Genomic DNA, 14,689 nt, shown 5'->3' on the forward strand with positions numbered 1-14,689 from the left:
CCCCCCCCCCCCCCCCCCCCCAAAAAACGCTGGCGCGTGCAAAGATATTGTTGTTGGCCCCAACACTAGTGTGGGGGCTAATGAGAGCACGTTAGGGCATCAACATGAATGGGATTTCTGATTTCACATGGGGTTAGCCGATTATTTAGTGGGCCCTTGTTTGTAGAGGGGTCACATGGCTAGACAACCCCCACTCTCTCGAAATCCAGTTATAGGCAAGATATTGTTGCTTGGTCGTGAATGGGATTTTTTATTTTTACATGGTGGGGTGGTAATTTTGAGTCCCTCTGGATGTAGGGGTCACATGAACTGGCAACATTTACCCCCCCCTAAATTTATTTATGGGCAAGAGATTGTTGCTTGGTCATGTGGCCCTTGCACCAGCCCGAGGACAATGAAAGCACACACAGGGGCATAAATATTGGTAGGGTTTTTGATTTTGGATGGGTGGTGTGGTATTTTGGTTGCTCCTATGTTTGGCGTAGGGGCCATGCAACCAACTAGTTTTCTTTTTCCACTTCTCATGTATTAATATATTTTCTCATATTTTCAATCATAATTGTTCTTAGGAAAATATTAGGGTATATGCTGTTGGTATACCTAGATCTACATTTTTTTCTCTCCTCTTGGAAATGTCACTCTCCTATGCCCCTTTCATCCTAATTCTTCCATTGGTTGAGCCGCTAGTTTCAAGAAAACCAACGACATACTTTTTAATCACTTGGCAATTATTTTTTAGCATGAAAACATATGAGAGGGGACCATAGTTTTAAAAATTGGATTGGATCGGTCCCAAGTTTTGGATACGTTCAAGGGTTAAACCGTGAAATGAAACCATAAAAAGGACCAATAACCGATTCATGGGGCATCTCAAAGTGTTATACAAAATCAAAGTCTACCCAATCTAACCCATAATAAGTATTTTTATCACAATCTTAGGCTACTTTAGTTTTTGGATGATTTCATGGAATGCATTGTCGTCAAGTTCAATATGATAACTAGGAAAAAAAAGATATTATCTATTACATGCTTCTTGCATTTAGACATTGGACAGTCGACAGTGTTACCATCTCGTTCCCTGTGATATAAAAAATTCCATCTATATGGATGGTCCTATGTCAGATGAAATGAAAATTAATTTGAATTTCTTTGAAAAAGAAGTAGTGAACGATTTTCTTTCTTTCTTTCTTTTATTTATTTTTTCTCGACAACAAACACAGCCTTAAAAAGAGTAAAAAAATGAAAAAGAAAAAAGGAAAGAGAAGGTGGGATTTGGGATGAGGTTTACTAATTACCCAACAGGAGAGGAGGAATAACCGTCGACGGTGCTATTACCGGTATCATCGCCATTGTCCGTTCCCTTGCAACTCTTCAATACCCAATGGAGCATCTCTCTCTCTATCTTCTATCCTTTTATTACATTCCCTGTAAATTTAACAAAGAGACGAGAAGAGGCGAAGAGCAGGGAAACTGAGCTACAGGGTTAGTATTTTAAAATTTGGTTTCGTTGTTCCTCTTCCAGGTATTTTTAGTACAGTTTTAACCCTAGTAATTATCAAATTGATACTGAAAGTATTTAATTACTTGACCATAACACTGGAAGTAGTGCTCTATTGAAGAGCACTGGAATTTGTTAATTAAATATCTATGTTTGAGGTAATACTGAATGGCATATAAAATATGAAGAGAGGGAACCCATTTGCTTCCATCATCAGATTCACTCTTAGTAATCAAGCATCGAAGTGTTGATCTACTTATGAGGTTTTTATTAATATGGAAGTGCAATATTTTGAGTTGTTAAACTGTTTCTGATATTTTTATGATAGCAAAACAATTGCTTGATGAAGCTCCTTAAGGTAAGTTGCATCTACATATAAATACTACTAATACATGATTGCAACCTAGATAGGTTTTTGGGGCATTCTGAATCTCATTGAAGTTGAGGCCAAAATTTTGTTTTATTGTTTTACTCTACTTTCTTGTTATCGGAACAAAATCCTGGTCCTTTATATCTGTGGAGACTATTTTGAATACCTTGAAAATATTCTCCAAATATCTTCTTGTTACTAGTAATGACTTTTTGGTGGTTTGTCCATATATTGCCTCTAAATAGTTTATGAGTTTTTAGAGTTCATACTTCGTTATATTGGTGTTGGTCTAACAAATATTGGTCTTCCAGAGGCAGAGAGGGATATATGCTTCCCAAGAACAGTGGAGAAATAAAGGATCAGATTTTTGGCTCCATTATTGATGTGAGATACCTCAAGTGAAAATTTGGGATACAATTCTTTAGCTGAAGCTATTCAGGCTTGGGAACAGAAGACTTTCATCATAGTTATCATGTCTCAAAATAATAGGCCAAACCTAAAGATCAGCAACTCAACTCGCTTGCCTCGAAAGCGCTTCTACCGAGCATGAGCACACAGCAACCCACTGAGTGATTCCCACTTTCCAGTCCCCATCACACCTTTGCAAGTAGATTACTCTCTCCGTTATCCACATTTCTTCCCATTGAATGAAATCAGTGATGACAATGGTGATGTGACCAGCACGGAACAGGCACCATCTCCTGGTGGCCGTTCAAAAAAAAATCCAGTTTGCAGACATTGGTTGTGGCTTTGGAGGCTTACTCGTTAACCTTGCAACACTCTTTCCTGAAACTCTAATGATTGGGATGGAGCTTAGGGATAAAGTGACAGAATATGTCCGAGAACGGATCTTGGCCTTGAAGGAAGCAAACCCGGGACAGTACGAGAATATCTCTGTGGCATGGACCAATTCAATGAAATATATTCCTAACTTCTTTGAGAAAGGGGAACTGTTGAAAATGTTCTTCTTGTTCCCAGATCCTCATTTCAAGGAAAAGAATTATTGTCGTCAGGTGATAAGCCCACACTTGCTTGATGAGTATGCTTACACACTTGAAGTGGGAGGTATTATATACACAATAACTGATGTGGAAGATCTTGGAGATAGGATGAAGGCTTGTTTGGAGGGTCACCCTCTCTTTGAAGCAATCACAGAAGAGCTTAAAGCGGACCCAGTTGTGAGGCTTTTGAGTTCTGCCACTGAGGAAGGGCAGAAAGTGGCTCGAAATGAAGGTCAGACTTTTCAAGCAGTTTATAGACGCATAGCAGCTTTTGAGGATGAAAGCAGATGAATTAAAATAGAAGCTTGGTAAAACTCTGTCCTCTGTAAGAACTTAGGGATGGCCTACAGGACAGTTCCAGGTTGATTGGGACCTCTCAGCATGTGATAGCTGCGTTGGGTAAATTACATTGCAATGTTTCATATTTGTGCACTATATGGTAGTCTACATATGCATTGGTCTAGGCTGTCTACATTTGCCATTAACTCTCTCTCTCTCTCTCTCTCTTCCGATTGAAGAGGAGACGAAGGAGATGAAGAAGAAAAGCAAATAACATAACGAGGTAGCTCATTTCAAGATGGATGTTAGAAGGTGCAGAACATTAGAAGCAAGTGGACCTCCGGCCTCTACTAGCCCACATTGGTTGCGGGGGGTTATCTGTGAGAAGGCCGGGCAGGTTCGATATAGGTGCCCGTCCTATTCCACAGCCACATGTCTTTCTATAGCACGCGCCCTATAGTTTGCGGTCCGTTTTACATTTTGTCTCCTCTCCTTGAATGAATATAGAGAAAAGGGGGAGGAGGAAGAAGCAGTGGCGATGAGGGTTCATCAAGGATCTCACAATAAGCATCCCTTTTGGCTGCTGGGGCTTTAGCCATGAGCTGTGTCATAGCTAAAACTCTCCTATTTTGTTGCACTGTGATTGAGAAAATCATTGTGGCACTTCTAAGAGGAAGAGAATGATTCTTATATCAAGATATGTTGACATATAGTTAAAACCAATTTCAATTGTAGCCTGAATGGAAGAGTAGATCACAATGGCTCCTCTTTCCAGGAGATGGTTGTCTCAACCGACTGGATTTCTAGTGTGGGGTTTTGCTCGGTTTTCGAAGTGTAAATCTAGGATGAACTTGCAGCCAAAGCCAAACATGAAGTTGTTCTAGCCTGAAAGGGTTGCTTGTCTTATGTGGATTTTCTGTATTGGTGGGTTCCTAGTCCTCTGCATCTTCTTTCTCCTGCTTTCTTTATCCATTACCTCCGTTGAAATCTACCCTCACTCTTCACTATAGTTAGCAGATCCTTCAGGGATCATTAACCCATGGATATATCTGGAAAGTGTTCCTGTTGGCTGCGCTTAACGTGGTTGTTGGGTATTTGGAAAATAAATAAAAAAATGAAGTCAGCTAATGAGACTCCTTTTGTCATTGCTCAGATCTATGTAGCCGACCACATTAAGCAGGGATCAGGTTGAGTTTGTTGTTAATGAGACTCCTTTTGACACATTTGTTAGGTTAAGAATCCATTATCCTGAGACTGGCACACTTCTTGGTTTCTGAACACTGATGGCTTGCTTCTCTATCCCCCTGCCGGGGGGGGGGGGGGGTTGTGTGCTGGAGGGGTGGCCTTCGCTCAACCTGAGGATGGACAGGACTAGCCTGTGCCTATCCAGACACTGGGCTTGAGATTCCCTAGGTCAAGCACACCCAAACAATAATGCTCACTGTTGGCTTGGAATATTTTAGATTGTGTTTGGACAGGTTGTTTGGTTCATGCACTTCATTCACTGTCATTGAGTTCAAAAGCTTCTAAAATTATTGAGTAGATAGAAAAGTTAATAATCTATTACTGGATGCAATTCAAAGTTCAGTATATATGAAGCTTAGAACAGCTGATCTAAAGCAACCTGAGAACCATAATCTAAGTTTGACCGACCATAATTATTTTTTCGTAGTGTTTGATCAATGTTCATCATGAACATCATGTGTAGATCATACCCAATATCATTGATCATGATTCAATCTCTGGTATTTAACACCCCCATTCCACAAAAAAAAGGTGAGAACGTTTCAATTCAAACACAGGCCATATTGGGATATGAGTTGTTGGTGTGACAAACCCAGAACCTGTAACCAGTAATTGCAATAGAAGAGAGAGAGAGAAGAGAGAGAGATTGAGGGAGAAGAAGAGAAGGGACTGACAAAGAGAATAACAACCGAGAGCTTGGCAGTTCCCCTCATCGTATATTTATATTAATGTATCAATTACAACTTAGACAATAGAAGAGAGAGAGAGAAGAGAAAGAGATTGAGGAAGAAGAGAAGGGATTGACAAAGAGAATAACAACCGAGAGCTTGGCAGTTCCCCTCATCATATATTTATATTAATGAATCAATTACAACTTAGACAAGGAATCCTTCCCTTCTTGTTGAAGAAAACTAGAAATGGAAAATAATTAAAGTAGATTAGCCTGATTAGGAAACAAAGTTCTAACCTAACCAGGAAACAAATAAAGCAAAAACAACTCTAGTACACATAATCCTGTACCCCCACAGTACAATGTTGCAACCTTTAATATTTGAGAACACGCAAGTACAGAAAACCTACATGAAGGGTTTCACACTAAATAAAAAGTAATTAATCTCATGCCAAACCAAGCTCGTGGTAAAGCTCATCATGGTGCTTGTTGCATCCTTGGTAGGAAGAAGAGAAGGTAAATTTTGGAGAAGGCCATGGGAGCATGAAACTAGAGCGTCATCAGTGGTGTGATTGACTACTTGGTAGTTGGTAGTAGGTCTGAACACCTGTGAGAATGGTCTGAAGGAACGTGAGAATGATGACAAATAGCGCAGCAAAGAAAGCAGTTGTAGTCCATGGTGTCCTGAAATTAGTTCGCCATGCTTCAGCTATCCAAACACTCCACTTGTTCTTGTAATGCTTTTCAATGCGATGCTTAACTTCCTTGTATGCACTGGGGTTTGGTGTCAAGTCAATAGTAAGATCATTGAAAAGCTCAGCCACTTTCTGGTCACTGCCAAGGCTATTGAGGAGTATACCCTCTGATCGCAGCTCTCCCACATCTTCTGCATGATCGATGAGCGAATCCATGAAACAGACAAAGGAGGTGAAGTCAAAATCATTTGAGAAATCAGGGCATGCTTCATAGGCTATCAAGTTTAACCACTTGGTCTTGGTGGAGTCATCAATAACTAATGCTGGAAGTGATAGGTCTCCATTAATTAAGTGTGATTGGAATTCAACATCCCTTATGCAGCAAGTTCTTGTGCAACTGCATTTGATCCCTGTGGCTTTAAGCTCTTGGACTGAACGGAACGATTGCCAATTGTCACCATTGTTGTGAGGTACATCTATTTGAGACCTGCTGGGTTGAGATGTGGTAAGGTATCTCGTTCGGAGAAGGTCAAGGAGATGATGTGGTTCCTTTTGAGCTTGCAGGGAAGAAGAGGGTAAGGTGGCTGCGGGTGTGGGGGTATTAAAAAAATGACGAACCTTCTGATACCTAGGCTTGCTTGTGGATGTGCTGCCTATTGCTTCAGTTTGTAGTTCCATGAACTTATCAAAGATATATGTACCATCTTGGGGCAGGAAGTTGGTCACTAATGCTTTTAGAACCATATAAGGCAGTTGATTCTCGAGCAAGAACAAGTCCATTGTCACGAAAGCGATATGGTCATTCTTCATCCTCAGATCAACCTGTTTGTCTTTCACAATGCAATAAATGAAATACACAATGAAACAACCGTCAAAGAACACCAAGCGTTTGAAATCTTGGTCATTGATCTTATCTGTTGATCCAGTGGCATAACAGTCTCGTGCCTCATGGGCTACCTGATCGAGTTCCTCCTCAAAGAAATCTTTGACGACACTTTTACCTGATTGAGCCTCTCTGAGGGAAATGAAGAATTGCCGCACAACTCTAGTTTTGAGGACCTGTCCTAGCTGAAGCTTTTGGTTGCAATGGTGGTAAGGACCAAAGGAGACCAGCCTTGGATCATAGCAATCTCTGTTTTTTGTAACCTCGCGAAGAAGTGTTGGAACCTCCTGTATCCGGGGTCTTTCTTCGCCAACTTCTATGGTTGTTATTCCTAGTCATGGAAATCAAGAGTTTCTTGTTAGAAAGAGGGTATGGGAAGGAAAGAAGGGTAATTAAGTTTTATGTACTAAAATGAAAGAGTGAGGAGGAAGAACGAGGACAACAAAGATCTAATTAAGGTAGATATCACCCACAACAATGTAAAATACCTTGACTACTATCTTTCAGGATTGACATCAAGTCATCAAAATAATGTGGAGGTGTGATCTCCATATTATCTTCCAATGCAGTGGAAGCTACTAACAGGTGATGAGGACCTCTTGAAGATTCTGTTAATATGTGCATTTTGGATGTGCATGCAGTAGTATTTATACATGAAAAAAAGGCAGAGAGATCTTTCGTTCATATTGCTTCCATGTCAAGCTTAGGACTTACTAAAATATGTAAGGGTCTCTTTTGCAATTTTTAATCCCTTTCTCTTATTCCAAGTTTACAATGGAACCTTGAATGCATTTTATAGTTCACAATGGATAAGCTTGAAACAATTTAATTTCAACCTTTGATGCAATCAAATCCATTGTTGACATTTATCATTCATTAATCTAAATTCTTGGGATGCCTTTTATGTACTGCTATGTGATAAAGCTGAATGGGGTCTGAAACTTAGTCTGCCAAGTGGCAAAAAAAATAAAGTATTTATGAATTAAGAACAATCAAAAGGATGTGTGGACAATACATTGGGAGTCTGGATCCGGTGCAGCGAGTCAGTATCCAAAGCTGGGTGCACCCGGGCACATATTTCAAGGGGTTCTCAGCTGTCGGATGTTCACTCACTGATCTGACATACATTAGAGGGTAATGCATGCCATCACAATGGAATAAAATAATTGATTTTTTCTTTTCTTACTTTGAGATTTTTACACGAGACCAATTCAGACCATTCCATATATATATATATATATATATATCTGATTGTCAGAACCATGCAATCACCCTTCCCGTGTGGTCAAACTTGCCATTCTTGTCTAGAGGATCTGGCCCCTTTCCAGAGGGTGGAGAGTTCATGGAGCCATCCCCTGGCCGGAAGGACTCGGATACACACCATAACATATAGACACCCCAACCGTGGGATTGAGAGAATCTTTTTCTCAGTCCAGAAAACTGTCTGTATATGCATGATTAGTACTACTTTTTTCCTAATATTTTATTTAAAAGTCAAAAATGGGTAGGAAAAGTTAGGGTTGATTGCTTTTTCGTCTTTTAACTTGTCTTCTTATTAGTTACTTAATAATCAAATTGACTACGGTGTTAGCACAGCCCCAACCCTTCTCTCTCTCTCTCTCTCTCTCTCTCTCTCTCTCTCTCTCATCCAACCACCCGTTCTCACCCCCATCTGCTTCCTTTGCCCTGCCCACCCTCTCGATTGTCTGGCAACTCTATGGTTATTGTTTCTAGTCATGGAAATCAGAGTTTATTGTTAGAAAGAGGGTGTAGGAAGGAGAGGAGGGTAATTAAGTTGAATTACTAAAATGAAAGAATGCAAGAAGGCAGTGTAGCAATAAATTCCCAACAGCTTAATACCCTTATTAATATAGAGGAGGAACAAGGACAACAAAGATTTAAAGACAGATACGAGGGAAAATGGTTTCTGTGGGGGAGTGTGGTCCTTGAGTCCAGACACATGGGGGAAGGGGGCAAACCCAATGAAATAAGAAATGATGCTTCTTCATGTGCTTCCATTAGTTCTCATACACTTTCCATGTAAATATTTATGCAATGTAATACCTTGTTGATCAGTATCATTCAAGATTGAAATCAACTTATCAAAATTATTAGAAGGGGAGAATCTCTCTAACGACTGTTATTCCGGGCATTTCGGATGTCCATGCAGTTGCATTTATAAAAGAAAGAATGCAGAGGGATCTTTCTTTCACATTGCTGCCATTTCCAGCTTAGGATTTCCTAAAAGAAGAAGAGCATTCTTTCTCTTTTTTTAATCCCTTTCTCTTGTTCCAAGTTTACAATTGGAACTTTGAATGCATCTTATAGTACACACTGGATAAAAGTGCAACAGTTTATCTTCATCCTTGATGGTTCCCCCGTGTCCTTCTGGCTTCAGCAGCAAGCAAAAGCAGGAATACATACATATATTAAGGAATGAGTGGATTTTAAATGCTTAAACAACTGCCTTTATTAAAATGTAAATACCTTTTGATTTTTTTTTTTAATTCAATTAAATGGGCTGAAATGCAGGTACTTTCTTATTGGACTTTCTTTTAAATGGGCCTTAGTTTGCCTTTGCTTTATAAACTCAGGCCCATGTATCATAACTACAATAGTTTTGAACAGTTTGGTCATATAGAAAAGGTCAATGGATCACTTTCTTCAATTAGTTTTGGTAAGTATGATCCATGAATTGGTAGGTTATTAATCATGCGGAAACTAATACTATATATATATATATATATACCCACCAATATGTTGACATATTAATTCTATATATATATATACCCACCAATATGTTGACATATTAATTCTTTATTATACATGGGCATGCACAGTATATCAATTGCATAAAATATTTTAGAATGAAACAAATAGGTCCTTGACCTGGATACCCATCGTTAGTCCAAAAAAAAAAAAAAAAAAAAAAAAAAAAAAACTCGTCAATCAATTAATTCTATCCACAATCCAAGTGGCCAAAGCAAAGCAAGAGCAAGATTAAATGTTGAGATGTGAATATAAAATGAATAAACCGAATTGTGCTTTTCTTATGATGAGCAAGTCTACTTGACTAATTGATCACGTTTTTAATACTTTTTTTTTTTTTTACTGAATTGGGTGACTCGTATGAGTCAAAACTTATTATGGGTTTGATGATTTTATTTTAAGGGATAATATTTATTGTCTGGATGGATAGCATATGCTAACAATTCTCTATGTCTATCTCTCTCCTTCATGTTATGAAATGACATATTTGCGCTTTTTGTGGAAGGAGATCGAGAGAAAAACATAAAAGGTGTTAGAGTAGATTTTGTTTGATAGATCTAGCTCCTATGTTTTTAGCAATCAATGAGAGTGTATGCCACAAGCTTATGTAAGAAACTATTCCATAAATAATATCCAGCTTTATCAAGTACCAAAAATAAAGAATTGATTATTTATCCTTTGATCAAGAGATTGCTACCTCATCATATGGTTCTAGCATGCACCAGTGTTGGGGTCAATGAGAACATACACAGGGATTACTATGAAGGGGATTTTGGGTTTTGCAAGGGGATACGTGGTAATATTGCATGTATCCACGTCTGGACATAGGGGCCACGCAATCAAGTAGCTTTTTTTTTTTTTCTCCACTCAACCATTGTTTTTCATTTTTGGTATATGATTAGCATTAATCATGCGCCCACTAACTCTCTAGTAGCCCATTATTGCATTGTTGCCACAATTTATTGCATAGTTACAACAACGACGGCACAAGAAATGCCTTTTTCCCTTTTTTTTTTTTTTTTTTTTTTTTTTTTTTTTTTTTTTAACTTGGTCTTCCTTTTGGTATTTGGTAAGCATTAATCATGTGTCCACTAACCCTCTAATGGTACAGTCCGATGGATCTTTACGTGCGTGAATGTATGTGAACGTTCCTGGTCCGTAGATATGGCATCTATTTTCTCTCTCTTCATTTAATAAATGCCATATCCACAGATCAGGGATGTTCACGTACATGAAGATTCACCGCTCCGGGTCAAGTCCCCTATTGTATCTCTCTCTCTCTCTCTCTCTCTCTCACACACACACACACACACACACACACACGCACACACACACACACACACACACTCATAATGCTCCATATAGGGCAGTAGGGAACCCATCTTTGCAATGCCAACCTCCCTAGCTACACAATGCTTCCCCCTTTGCCCTCTCTTTACTTTGTCTATTGTGTTTGTGTAGTAGACTTGCTAAACTCTTCAAGTCTACAAACATGAGCACCAAAGAACTAAGCGGCAACAAGAACAGACTGAAGAGGTACATGAAGGCACCCATTAAACTCCTATCATCAGCTAAGAGCTTCTACACCCACACCATGAATGACGACGCCGAATACATCGGCAACGTCGAAGACATAGCCTCACCTCATTGCTACTTGGCTTCTTACTTACCCAGAACCATCAGCAATAGCTCTTCATTGTCTTCAAGTTCCAATGATAGCAATGATTCCCAAGAGCTAGTTCGGATCAATTCCAAGACTACCTTAGCTCGAGCTAGTTATGATAGTGAAGTTATGACAAGGAGGGAGAGAGGAAAACAGATACTTCGGCTAGAGCAGCAGCAGCATTCATCGAAGAGTTTGCCTAAGAGTTCTAATAATAAGCCAGAATCTCCGGCTGCAGAGACAGAAGCAAGCGGCGATGAAAAGCCAAAGCGAGAAGTTTGGGACTATTGATGAAGAAGAGCTTTGTGAGTTAGGAGATGATCTAAAGGAGAGTAATGGGGTGTTTCTTTATCTAAGGAGCAGGAGCTGTGCTGCTGCCATTGAGTATTCACTTGGTGATGCCTCTTTTCCCTTGTTTGAAAAATATATGAATTGAATAGAGTTTAGATCATATTAGTGGGATCCTCTCCCGAATCAGGATCAGGTCCACTTACGAGAACAATCTCTTATGTCCCTAATTCGTGGATTTAAAATTCATTTTTTTCTCAGCATTTAATGAATTTTAAATCCACGGAAGGACGTACAAAAATCTCATTTTTGATTGAACCTGATCCAGTCTCATCCTTTCCCCCTTTGAACACGAGTCAGAGGACATGGATGGCTCTAACCCATGTGGAGAGGTCATCATATATGAGAATATTCAAATAGGGAAGAGTTTATATATTATCAAGACAGTTAGTGTCCCACTCGAACTCAACCTCTAGAGTCATACTCACACTCAACAACCTCTCCTACATTGTAGGCATTTTCAGTGAGTACAAACTCTAGAGACTACTTGCAGTCCAAGACTACCTCATGAGATAGCAGAGTTGGAATAAGACTCTCACATGTGATAATAGATTTTCTGTCCATTACTCACCTATGTTAACAGAGTCCTACCCTATTACTATTAGAGTTTGAGTCTCCCACATGTGATCATAGAGTTTGTCTATAACTCAATAACTGTAATCTCTATATAAGAGTACCATTGTACACTCATTAAAATAAATTCCAATATACAATTTCAACATAATATCACGAGCCGCATAAAGCTCCACCGAGCACCCTCCTCCTCCCCACGTTTTTTCCTCCAATAGCCTACGCCCTCTCTTCTTTACAACTTCTTTGCAAAAAAAGAAAGAAAAAAAAAAAAAAAACAGCAACAAACCCCAAACCACATCCCTTTTCTCCCTTCCATTCACAAAAAAAAAAAAAAAACCCGCACATACAAAACCCAATCCCTAATGACCGAACCACCTCCTCCCTCTTCTATCATGGCTGAACCATCCCCACCTCTCACATCCTTATCTGGTGCTCATCATATGATATCTCTAAAGCTCACATCTAAGAACTATGTTTATTGGTGCACACAGGTCGTACCCTATCTCACTGGCCAATGCCTCTTCAACTATGTCACCGGTGACAATTGTTGCCCTCAAGACCCTATAAAATCCAAGGCATGGCGTGAACAAGATGCTTTTATTATGAGCCTTCTCATCGCCTCTCTCTCTGAAGAGGCCTTTTCATTAGTAGTTGGACGGACCACTAGCAAAGAGATCTGGGATGCACTCCATGCTGCATTTAGTTCTCCGTCTACAACCAAGATTCTGTCTCTCAACGTCTCCCTTTAAAATCTGGTTCATAAACCAGATGAGACCACTACTCAGTTTCTCCATTGAGCCAAGCATCTCTCCGATGAGCTAGCAGTTGCAGGGAAGCCCCTTCCATCAGAAGACTTTAACATCCACATCTTCCGTGCCCTACGCATTGAATATCAAGCCCTTGCCTCCATTATGATGGCACAAAAGGAGACCATCTCCTACACCGACATGCATGGTCTCCTTATGAGTCACGAGAACCTTCTCCACTCATACCTTCCCATTGTTGATCCTGCCATCGATGCATCAGCCCATGTCACTCACCAAGGTCGTGGCCCTCATTCCACTGGTGGTCGTGGTACAAGCTCCTCCCGAGGTCGTGGTCGTGGTCGTGGCCGTGCTAGTGGATTTGGTCGCTCTAATGCATTCGCTCACAATCCATGCACAATTTGTGGACGCACTAATCATCAGACAGACACTTGCTACTACCACCCACAGGGACCTACCAGAGCCGCCATTCTACCTACCCCTCCCCATCCCTACAATCGGCCACCACCTCAACCCAACGCCTACCATACTACACCCTTCCCTACCCCTCAATCCCCTACCATCGCACCTCCACCCCCATCACCCCACACCTCCACAATCCTTCACCGCCTCTTGGATCCCTGATACTGGAGCCACCCACCATTCCACCCCTGACTTAACCCAATTCTCCACCTGTGATCCATACACAGGTAATAACCAACTTGTGGTTGGTAATGGTAAGGGCCTTCCTATATCTCACATAGGCACTGCTTCCATCTCTTCTCCTTCTCGTTCCTTTTTTCTTTCTATTGTTTTACATGTTCCTACTCTCACTTATTCTTTGTTATCTGTTCAGCAATTTTTTCATGACAATAATGTTTACTTTGAGTTTCACTCTTCTTTTTTCTCTGTAAAGGATCTAAAGACCAATCAAACCCTCTTCACTGAACACAATAAGCATGGTCTCTATTCTGTTCCAGTGTCACCTTATGCCAATCTGGCCTCTGCCTCATCTTTCAGTCGCTGACATCATCATTTAGGGCACCCTCATGAACGTGTCCTTCGTCTTATGTTACTTGGTCATTAGCTCGTGAAGTCTCCTTCTTTATGTTCTGTTTGTCAAATGGGCAAAGCTAGTAGATTGTCACTATGCGAAACTAGTACTCGTAGTTCCTCTCATTTGGATTTGGTTTTTAGTGATGTATGGGGCCCCCACCCCATAGTTTCTTCAAATGAGAATCGTTATTTTGTTATATTTGTTGATGACCATACTAAATATATTTGATTTACTGCTTTAAAGTTGAAGTCTGATGTTTACTCTGCTTTCGTACTTTTTAGGCCTTGGTGGAATGTTAGTTCTCTCGCTCCATTAAGGCCATTCAAACTGATTGGGGGGAGAATTCCGTACTCTCCCATCTTACTTTGCCAAGTTGGGCATCTAATACAGGTTATCTTGCCTCATACTCATAAGCAATATGGAACAGTTAAACGTCGTAACAGACATATTGCTGAAACTAGGATTACCCTACTATCCCATGCAGCTGTTCCCCAGGCTTACTGGGATTATGCCTTTGAAACCACGGTCTTTCTCATCAATCGCATGCCCTCCTCTGTCACAGGTAACAAATCCCCCCATCAGTTAGTTACAAGCAATTCTCCGGACTACTCTTTTCTAAAAATCTTTGGATGCCTTTGTTATCCATGGCTTCGTCCTTACAATCATCACAAGGTTGAACCCCGTTCTGCCTTATGTGTTTTCTGGATCTCATCACCCGTCGTATCTACACATCTCGCCATGTCAGATTTGACGAATCTACTTTCCCATTTCACACTGCACCACCATCCTCCTCAACCCAACCCCCTCCTACTACCCCTCCCCCGTGGGGCATTGCACCTAACATACCTACCCCTCAACCTCACCCTAGCCCTCCACCTACCCTCCCAAACCCACC

At 40.4% G+C, this 14,689-nt stretch overlaps 1 protein-coding gene and 1 pseudogene across 1 annotated transcript; one reads left to right on the forward strand and one right to left on the reverse strand.

Moving 5' to 3' along the window:
• Positions 1-1,271: 1,271 nt before the first annotated feature.
• LOC122084252 lies at positions 1,272-4,362 on the forward strand (annotated as a pseudogene).
• A 975-nt stretch (positions 4,363-5,337) lies between these two features.
• LOC122084251 (UPF0481 protein At3g47200-like) lies at positions 5,338-7,350 on the reverse strand. Its single transcript, XM_042652348.1, has 2 exons — positions 7,130-7,350; positions 5,338-6,972 (listed from the first exon to the last, which is right to left on the reverse strand). Exons 1-2 carry the CDS (start codon positions 7,263-7,265, stop codon positions 5,624-5,626), a joined length of 1,485 nt encoding a protein of 494 aa, XP_042508282.1. The 5' UTR covers positions 7,266-7,350; the 3' UTR covers positions 5,338-5,623.
• Between the last annotated feature and the right edge of the window lie 7,339 nt (positions 7,351-14,689).

Source organism: Macadamia integrifolia, chromosome 7 (genome assembly GCF_013358625.1).
Source record: "Macadamia integrifolia cultivar HAES 741 chromosome 7, SCU_Mint_v3, whole genome shotgun sequence".
In the NCBI taxonomy this organism is placed as follows: Eukaryota; Viridiplantae; Streptophyta; class Magnoliopsida; order Proteales; family Proteaceae; genus Macadamia; species Macadamia integrifolia.

What these genes read in the sequence shown, in the direction of transcription:
- LOC122084251 (XM_042652348.1), bottom strand. Translation starts at nt 7,265, where the DNA reads ATGCACATATTAACAGAATCTTCAAGAGGTCCTCATCACCTGTTAGTA. An exon ending in CCTGAAAGATAGTAGTCAAG is followed by an intron (nt 6,973 to 7,129) that starts GTATTTTACATT and finishes TTCCATGACTAG; the next exon opens with GAATAACAACCATAGAAGTT.